Here is a 10,523-nt window from a genome sequence, read left to right on the forward strand (position 1 = left end):
TACACCTGAGTACAGTAAGAGAATGTGAGTAATGAGCCTTTTCCAAGGACTCAACTATGAGCCGAGCGAGACTCGAACCCAGGACCTTCCGATCCGAAAGCGAGTGTCATATCACAAGACCACATAGCCGCACAATGCCGATGTGCGATCTTGAGAGAGCGCCATGGGAACTAGCGGTCCAAAAACTTTTTAAAAAGTCAAAAACAGGTGTTCAAGGATACTTTTATTTTACCCCCCCCCCCCCATGACTTTATACATGTTTTTTTTTTTTTTTGGTGTCTGATCAAGATTACACAAACGGGTGAAAATTTAACCGACATCAAAATATTTGATCTTATGACGTATTATTGTGGTAAAGATATCATGCGTTAAAATCTGTTATTTAATAACAGGGCGGAAGGAAAATATTTCTATAACGCTTACATTTTTGCTTGTTGTCTTTGTTTTCTTTTTTGTTTTATTTTTTTTTTAATTTTTGGCACAAAAATAATACGGACACCTCATATCTTTGTGACCCATCCTCTCAAAATGGTATTACGATAAGTCGGGATACGGACTCCGAAAAATGATTTTAGAATGAAAATAATAAATAATGCGAATTTCATTTTTTTGCAATGAAAGAAATAGTCTTTATTCTTCACAATGACGAAGAGAAATTAACCCCAAATTTCAAATTTGCAGTTAAGAATTCAATACTCAGCTCCTATATCATCCCGACATAATACCTCTTTGAGGCGGCAGGTCAAATTTTTGTTATTATGCCCTAGTAAAATCAACCCTCTAGATAACCGTAATCAGGACATCTGAAGATTAATTCCCAGTGAAGGCATTACATTTTTTAAAAAAATTAATAGGTTTTTTTTCTTCTTGTATTTTTCTTTCTGCCTTCCCTGGTACAGTTTCATTCATACAGAATTTGGTCGTAAATCAGTGCCGTCTTCCTAATTTATAATTTTGAGAATTAACACGATGATACAGATGGCAAACAATGGTAATTACCCTGCTAATAAAACGCAAAATACTCTTTGATAGATTTTTTTTACCAGAAGACGGTGTCTGATATATGTGTTTAAAAAATAGATTGACGATCGGGTCAAGACGGGTCCCGGGTTCGACTCTTAATGCCAACGAGTTTTCATTCTCTATTGTCTTCTGTGGGTACCTCTCTTGTCTTTTATTTCTTCTGATCTATTGTTTAAATTTAAAAAAAAGCTCTGGGTGTCAGCGTCAAAATTGTTTCATGTTAGATTTTTGCAACGAGCACAGAATTACTGGCAATTGTAAAAGTTGTAAAAATATTTGTAGAGATTGATGTGCCAGTTACTTGGACACCTTCTTTTAAAAATTAAGGGTAATAGGATTCAATAGCCTGACGTCACATCCGCCTAGCAACGAGCAGCTTGATTCTAAACAAAGAAAATCGGTACTTTTTATTCTTCATGCCGGCTAGAACTTTTTCACATGTCATGTAATCAGAATGTATAAAATTCAAAACATGATCAGATTTATAATGTTTTTCTCCTCTGGGTACACTTTTATGCTCGTCGGAGAAGTATTTCATCATGGCGTCCGCCATTATTCCGATAGTCTAGAACCAGTTACTATGCGTCATTACGAGGGAAGTGACGTCACGACTGTTGAATCCTATTCTTTCTCCCGTTCACTCAAATGATTATTTATATAATCTGCTAGAGCATAATGATGGTACCATACTGCCGTACTATGGAAAAAAAACCCATATTTTAAAATTTGGCCAGAAAACTCGTCCTTCAAATATCGATCGATTAAAATGACCCTCATCTTGGAAAAAAAAAACCCTCTCAAACCTGGGACTTTGCGAAAATTGTTTTTCCCCCTCTACAGTCTTCTGCCACTTCTCTTCGCTTTTTATCTCTTATTACAATAAATCCATTCTATGTTTATTACATTTCAGATAAACGTATTTGCTGTTGTGCTCACGTAAGCGCCAAGTCGAATGGATATGGATGTATGTAGACCAACGTCCACACATTTGCAGGTCTGATAATCGAACGCAATAATGGCTTTGTTTTAATACTGTTGTTAAATATACCAATAATTTGCGTTGGGTTGGGAGTATTTCTATTACACCAATGAGCCCATATACAAATTTGGGTTATCAGACCTGCAAATAGGTAGACGTTGATGAAAACCATCTTGAAGGCACGAAGCGCTGGTGTTGGAGTCAAAGTTCAAGAGAGAAGACACAACGTGAAAAACCATCAAGAGTGTCGAAACTGTTTTGAAACGAAAGATAAATAAATTCGGAAACAAAAATAGATAACCTACGTAAATTATTTTTGGCTTTTTGACATGTCTTACACGATGATGTTTTGAAAGTTTGGAAACTTCATTGGAATTTAGGGATTTAACATGACATTGAACATTCTCTCACCAATATATCATAATAACTAGCAAAGATACAACATCAAATTACTATTCCAAAATAATGCCAATATGTTTTATTGATATAATAAAAATAAATCTTCAATTTTTAGATCTTAAAAGCTCGAATGAGGTCAAATAAACATATTAATTCTATCTTTAAAAAACAAATCAAATCAGTGAATGTCACACTTATTAACTATTGTTTATTTTTGCTGTCTCTATTTAATAAATACTCAAGACATTGCCTAATTAAGGATTTTTGGTGGTAGCTTTTGAAAAGACAACAATTGATACAAAAACAATTAATTGTTTAATCTTAAATTTTGAGATTTTAAAAATAAAATTCAAGTAATGTTGTTGGTCATATTTTGTATCAAACAACTTTCTGAGATACACACAATGTTAATATTTTTTTTCATTTTAACTATCAAAAGACAATAATATGTTTACTGCATTAACTTTAATTTTAAGAGAATAAAAAAGAAAACAACAAATTCCACCATTCGTCTGCTTATGAATATTGAGTTAATTCCATATTTTATGAATAAATTAAAGTTTTGAAATCGATTGATTCCATTTTTTTTGATTTGTTTGATTTTAAATGTCACCTACAGACCTGCCCACTTGAAATTGGAAAAAAATCCGTCGTTTTCAGGGGTAAAAAAAAGCAGTACACATTATAACTCCTTTTTTTAAATGACCCACGTCGTGTCCACAGTTAAATCATGCTTTAACCCCCTTTATATTACTAGCTCTGGTACCAGAACATCGTTTTCAAGGGGCTTTATTGAACTAAAGATCTTTATTTAGTTCTTCGATTAGAACCTAAATTCGTTATATTACGAAATTTTCATAGCTGTGGGCAGGTCTATACCAATACGTTTCAACAGTCATGACGTCACGTCCCTCGTAATGACGCATGGTAACTTAGTAACTGGCTCTAAACTATGGGAACAATGGCGGACGACCTTATGAAATATTTCTCCGACGAGCATAAAAGCGTATCCAGAGGAAAAAAAACATTATAAATCTGATCATGTTTTGACTTTTACACATTCTGATCCCAAGACATCATTGAAAAGTTCTAACCAGCATGAAGAATAAAAAGTACCGATTTTCTTTGTTTAGAACCACGATGGCCGCCGTTGCTGGGGGACGTGACATCAGACTATTGAATCAAATTGTCTCAAAACGGTTTTATGTCGGAGTCAACCAGATGTCAAAAACTTTTAAAGTTTGATCTGACGGTAATCAGGAGGTCTGAGGTTTGATTCCCAGTCGAGGAAGGCCTGTTCTTTGGGATATTTTTTTTTCTTTCTTGCTTTGCCTGGCACTGTTTCATACACACTTTTTCAGATCTTTGTCTTGCACCAGCGCATGTTCCCTAGTGTGACACTTTAATGATTTCAAAGTTTGAAAAGTGTGAAATTTTAGTATTGCCCCTTTCTGAAGCTACAGGTATTAGTTTTTCTCAGTAAAAGATTTTTAAAAAACTTTACCTAAGTCTCGTGCTTGTGAGTGTAAATTCAATTTTTATCATCTCCATTACTTCGTCATAATACGATTTGAAGGCGGTTTAATTTGTCACAAATTATTTTTTAGAATCGCTTTATTCATCCTAGGGGGTCCCGATAACTCAGTTGGTGGAATACTCGATACTCGCTCCACAAGGAAAGGGACCGAGATCGATTCCGGGTGCAGTCGAATTTTTTTTCTGATTCCCCCCCCCCCCCCCTCCCGTCCGCCCAGCAAAGATTGGGTAGCTGGGTCTGTTAGATTTACCGGAAAGTACTTTGCGATAGATTAGCGTCCTATCCAAAGGATAGCAAGCACTTGCTATTGTCCGTTTCACACTATAGAAACCAGGATAACTCCGGCTCCATGTGCCTCATGGCTCTGAAGGAATACTATTTTTTTATTCATCCTAAGGGGGAAATTTGTCATTAGAGTGTATTCTAATGGAAGCCTGGAATAACCCGGGAATCAATTTGACTTGAAATTCGATTTTGGGACTCCAGTTAACTCCAATATAATACTTTACCGATGAGGTGGGTTACATATTGAACAATACAAAAACGCAGCAACCCTTCAGATGAAGCAATCGGTATCTACTTGGGGTCAGGCCCAGACCATCCTGAGGACTGAGAACGAACGTAGGTCTTGGCACTACGTTGTCCCGCAGAGTAATACTGGGCAACCGCATAATGTGGTAAAAGTGAAGGCAGGATTAGCATATCATACGTATCACGCATCACGTATCATGTACCTCTCACATTATCATTCTTATAGAGCAGTAAAGTTAGGTGCCCCAAACGTAAACAATAACAAGTTGCTAGTGATTTCCGTTAGGGACCGGAATAATTTACGCACAATATAGGTCTCCCAATTTTGTAGTTTGAGTTGTAGGCAATACACTTTCAGTATTGAAAATATGTTTACATAAAATCTAACAGTTGCAGAAATAATAATATAAGGCTAAATTATTATGAAAATCAGGCTCCGAATAATTCTCGTTTTGTTCACACCAGCGCAATAATTTGCTCTGGTCTAAAAATAGATAGACTGTAACTTTTGATAAATTTTAGAAAATTTTACCTTTTGTTCCATAAAATATCCATATCTAGACATTATTTGATGCATGATCGAGTATTTATGAATATGTGTTTCTTTTGCCACCTAACAGCCAAATTTTAAAGGTTATTTTTTTTCTATTATTTACATTGGAACGTGAGCTGTCAAGACAGGAACATGTGGTTTGCCACGTGCTTCTCGACCTTTGTTTACGTTTGGGGCACCTAACTTTACTGCTCTATAGTACGCAAAAATAGTGCCGCGATGCGATTTTTATATGGGTCACGGAATATTAATATTGTGACATCCAATCAAAATATATGATATGATCTGCTAAGCCTCTCTTCTTGATACCAAATTCCTCAGATTGTGAATACACGAATCTAGCTACATCCGTATTGTGAAAACTAAACTAAACACGTATTTAGAATTATGGCCAGAATACTCATCCTTCAAATATCGATAGATTAAAATGATCCACGTCTTGGCAAATACTTTCAAACCTGGAACTTGCTTGCGAATGTGCCTTTTGACATTACCTAAAAGTCCCATTCAGGCATTAGCAAAGATCTCACTATGAAGGGTACAATCAATTGATGATGACTGTCTCCCTCCCAGCTAAAGATCCCCATCAGGACAATGAGAAAATTCGAGCAATCCCAATCTAGAACACACACACACACACACACACACACACACAGAGAGAGAGAAAGAAAGAGAGAGAGAGAGAGAGAGAGAGAGAGAGAGAGAGAGAGAGAGAGAGAGAGAGAGAGAGAGAGAGAGAAAGAGAGATGTTTTGTTTGTTTGTTTTTAAGGGTTTTACGGCGCTTGCAACACATAAGGGTCATATCAGCGCCAGTAAAAAGGAAGAAAATGGGATAGTAAAAAGTTCTAGAATTACAATTAAAGCACAAAAGAAAAGGTAAGACAAGGGGAATTGGTTCAAATAGGGAACAGGCGTAGATTCCAAGAGCACACTGTCAAAGCACTTAGTTTGAGATCACCTAAAAGTCTCATCCAGACACAAGCACAGGTCCCAACTAAGAGGAATAATAATAATAATAATAATGGTATAGATTTATAGTGCGCCAAACATCCCTTCATCAGGAGGGCTCTGGGCGCATAACAAAGATTAACTTAATAATGAAGCCCTAACACAGTACACGAACAACGCTAATTATACACATAATCAAAAGAAAGCCTGTCGGAATAAGAATGTCTTCAATCGACGCTTGAATTCCTCTAGTGAAGACGAAGAACGTATCTCTAGTGGTAGTAAATTCCACAACCTTGGACCAGAATGCTGAAAGGCGCGTTCACCAGCCTTCACTCGACAGCGGGGTGTTTTCAATTTGAGGTCGTTCGTTGATCGAAGCGATCGCTGTGGGTTATACCGTTCAACGAGGTTTGAGAGATATGCTGGTGACGAGCCCTCCAGGCATTTGAAAACGATAGTTGAAGATTTATATTTAATCCGCTGGTCCACTGGCAGCCAATGCAGCTGCTGTAGTAATTCGGGAGCTGCAGTTTTTCTGTCTTTCTGTAGTACAACGCGGGCTGCCATGTTCTGTATTTTCTGGAGTTTGTTTATTTTGTCCTTTGTTAGACCAACAAACAGTGCATTGCAGTAGTCCATTTTCGGGAATATCAAAGATGTTACCAATTTGTTGCAAGTTTCCCTATTAATAAATGGTCTGATTGTTCTGATATTTCTTAGAATACAGATAGCACTTGTTCTCACATTGTTAATATGTTTGTTCATAGACAGATCACTCTCCAGGGTGATGCCGAGATTTTTTTGCTGATGTTGTGAGTTGTATTTTATCATTATCGTTGATTGTCAGTGCCAGTGTAAATGGATCGTCTTATTATTTGAACTAGCAATGAATAAGGCTTCAGTCTTGTCGCCATTTAATTTTAATCTATTTGCAGACATCCATCTCATCACATGGTTGATGCATTGTTCGTAAACAGTTATCTTTGAAACTATATCGGATTGCAAACACATGCTATATATCTGGGTATCGTCGGCGTACATATGGTAAGCGAGAGAATGTTGCTCTAAGATTCTCACAACAGGGGAAGTGTAAAGTACAAAAAGGACTGGACCTAAAACGGATCCTTGAGGTACACCAAAATGAAGGTCACACTCAAATGTTTACCAATCCTATAATATAATATGTAAACTAAACATAATACAATGCATAACAGAGAGATGATTTACAAGGAAAAAAATATCATCTCCCAAAACTATAACTTCGACTATATCCCTCCCAGCTAAGGAACTCCGGCAAGGATCAGGACAAAACCAAGTAATCTCATTCCAAGACAATGACGGGAAACAATTGAAAAGCAGGTACAGGGGGATAGAAGACACAGTAAGTACCTCCCTGCCCACTATGGGAGGTCGGAACCCCACCCATTGAGAGAGAGAGAGAGAGAGAGAGAGAGAGAGAGAGAGAGAGAGAGAGAGAGAGAGAGAGAGAGAGAGAGAGAGAGAGAGAGATGGAAAGGGAAAATAGAAAAAGGGGATAGAAGACACAACAAGTGACATCTCGGCCCACCATGGGAGGTCAGAAGACCCCACCCAGAAAACTATTCTATCTCAGTACATGCAGTTGTAGAGTACGTAATGTTGCCTCAGCATAAAAGAACTCTGCAGTTATATGAAACAGGAAAGTTTATCTAATTCACCAGAGGCGTTTACTTTTTCCAAAAAAGACAAAGGCGTCATGACCCGTCCTGTATGTTTAGTATTGCTGTTGGCTATGTTTGTTTTTTTAAGGGGTTTACTGCCCTTGCAACACATTCAGGTCATATCAGCGCCAGTAAAAAGGAATAAAATTGGATTGTAAAACGCTTCTAGAATTAAAATTAAAAGGACTTGAGGAAGAAGTAAGACAAATGGGAATTGGTTCAAATAGGCAACAGATGTAGATTCCAAGAGCACAACATTAATGTACTCACCCAGACACCAGCACAAGTCCTCACTAAGAGGAATACACTCAAATACTTACATTATACATTCAAAATAACAAATATAGCAATGCATAACAGAGAGATGATTTACAAGGAAAAAAATATCATCTCCCAAAATAATAACTATGCATTTGACTGTTTCCCTCCCAGGCAAGGACTCTGGCCAGGGTCTAGACAAAACTTAGTAATCTCATTCCAATACAAAGACAGAAACTATTGGAAAGCAAATACAGGGGGATAGAAGACACAGCAAGTACCTCCCTGCGGACGAAAAATTCTAGAATTACAATTAAAAGCACACGAGAAAAAGTGAGACAAAAATTACACCTTTCTATTTTGTATAAAACTTTATTCATGACAAATTTATTTCAAAAACCCTTTGAATTCACAATGCAACACAAATACACCAATATAAACCCTTCCATTTAATTCAAATAATAAACACAATAAATAATACATCAACTTGTCATAAATCATTATCATTATAATAATAACAATACAACAACAGTACGCTCACGCCGATGATATATGACATGTATTTCAAGTCAGGATGTATATACAGAGTTGCCAACACATAGTAAAAACAAACCTCAAAACCAAACACATGAGTTTGAAATCAGAATCTATGATTTTAAAAAAGGGTAATTTTTTCCCCCACATTTTACATTTCAAAAATAGGGATATTGACGCTAAAATGATTCCCATATCAGTCTTGATCATTACTACGAGACACGAAGAACGCATTTCGTTATAAAATCATATTAAAACATGCTATAAACTCCTAGATCTGTCTTTTTATTTATATTAATTTATCACCTAAAAAAGGATTAATCCCAGAGGAAGAGAAGTATTGGCAGCTCTGTATAAATCCTTAATGTATTTTTTAAAAACAGAATGAGCACACACAGAGTGACCTAACTCTATAAACGAATTGACGATTCTGTGTAAGTCGCAGTATTAAACGTGGGCGTTTTACCCACATCAACAGCACCTAAGAATGATGATGGCCCACTGGAACTAATCAAAATCATATCCTTTTGCATTGTGACTTAAGTCCAAGTGATAAGTGAATGGACGTGACATAAAAAAGCCATTAAAACATGCAATATCCAGGGCATTTGTCAGTGTAAGACTACTATGTGTAGATTTCAAAATATAACACAAACAAGAATAAGATACGAGGTGAGGAGTTCATTTTCAAGAAATGCGAATCAGGAAGAAAAATAATGCTGTGTAAAAAGTTTTCCAGAGATAATGAATGTACCGTCTCCTTACAAAGATTTAGGCTTAAACATTGCCACATGTCAATACATTATCATTCTTCGCCTGAATGTATAGACTACATTTCCTGTACCTTTCTCTTCCTCTGATAGAGAGAATAATAAAGTAAATCTGACTCCTTTAAAAGGGGACAAAACAGGGCAAAAAACGTCAACACCCAACACCTCCCCCCATTCATCTCTTTGTGGCCACAAGTGATGTAAACCTTCATGTACTCACGCAGCATTCATTTACTTCCCACTCAGTACTGATTGACTACTCGCAAACATGAAACTATTCGATTTTACACAAAGGCCTTTTAATCAAAACCTGCCATCCTTAGGGAAGACATTTTAAATCAATATAAATGTTCGACATAAATGGTACTACTCGTAATGATGTTATAGCAGTTAAGTACACATACATTTTCATATCAACTTCAAAGTAGTTGTTTGATTTATAAATTATAAAAAGGCAAAAAGAAAATGAATAAGAAAATACTAAAGTACAGATTCGTAGAAAAAAAAATGCAATAAAAAAGGCCTTCAAAGTATATTGCTTTATGTCGGAATTAAATTTGCATACATATCTCACAACTATGAATGAGAACTCGAACCCCAGTCATTCTATCCTATGCTAATTGCAGCTTTCAACTGTTAATTGAATATCAAAACTTAAATCCAAGTTTATGATTCCCTACTAAAGAGTAAGTAGATGCTCACTTGTACTCGTCAATACCATCGACATTGAGACACTGGAATACTCTCACATCTCCAATGAAAGAAAAACACTGTGGTTTGTGGAATCTTCAAAATTGAAGTTACAGACTTATAAGGAAGAAGAAGAAAAATAAGTCAATAACTGAAAATAAAGCTGGGTTAATGTTTATCGGGAAAAGAAGTCCTAACCACAAGTCTTGCAAAATAATTAACAATCTTTTACATTTTAAAAACTAATTACACTTATTTTATCTAAAATTCATTCATTTATTAAAGATTACAATGAAACACTGACACAGTGTGCTGAATGGAACTTGACTTGAACCTACTTAAAAAAAAGAAAAGATGAGAGAAAGTAAACATGAGGAGCTTATGATGGGATAGCCCACTGATCCTTAAAAACTGTCCATATAACATGTTACGAAGCAGTGAGGTGAAATTTTAATTGAACTGGGATGGATGAATAAATGATAAAATTTGAACAAAATGTGATGATGAACCAATTTGGTGATATGGACGAAAATCATTGAATTATCGTAGGCAAATACCAGTCTTTGGTTAATAATAATAATAATAATAATAATAATA

General features: G+C 36.0%; 1 protein-coding gene across 1 annotated transcript in view; it reads left to right on the forward strand.

The window, feature by feature from the left end:
• Positions 1-2,973, forward strand: part of LOC144965899 (uncharacterized) — a 62,470-nt gene extending 59,497 nt beyond the window's left edge. The window contains exon 6 of the mRNA XM_078901726.1: positions 1,934-2,973. Coding sequence (XP_078757852.1) covers positions 1,934-1,995 — 62 coding nt within the window. The 3' untranslated portion in view covers positions 1,996-2,973. The remainder of the gene's footprint in view (positions 1-1,933) is intronic.
• Positions 2,974-10,523: the final 7,550 nt, after the last annotated feature.

The sequence above is a fragment of the Berghia stephanieae genome, chromosome 2, assembly GCF_034508935.2.
Source record: "Berghia stephanieae isolate SIO BIC M18660-M18661 chromosome 2, UCSD_Bste_1.3, whole genome shotgun sequence".
Classification (NCBI taxonomy): Eukaryota; Metazoa; Mollusca; class Gastropoda; order Nudibranchia; family Aeolidiidae; genus Berghia; species Berghia stephanieae.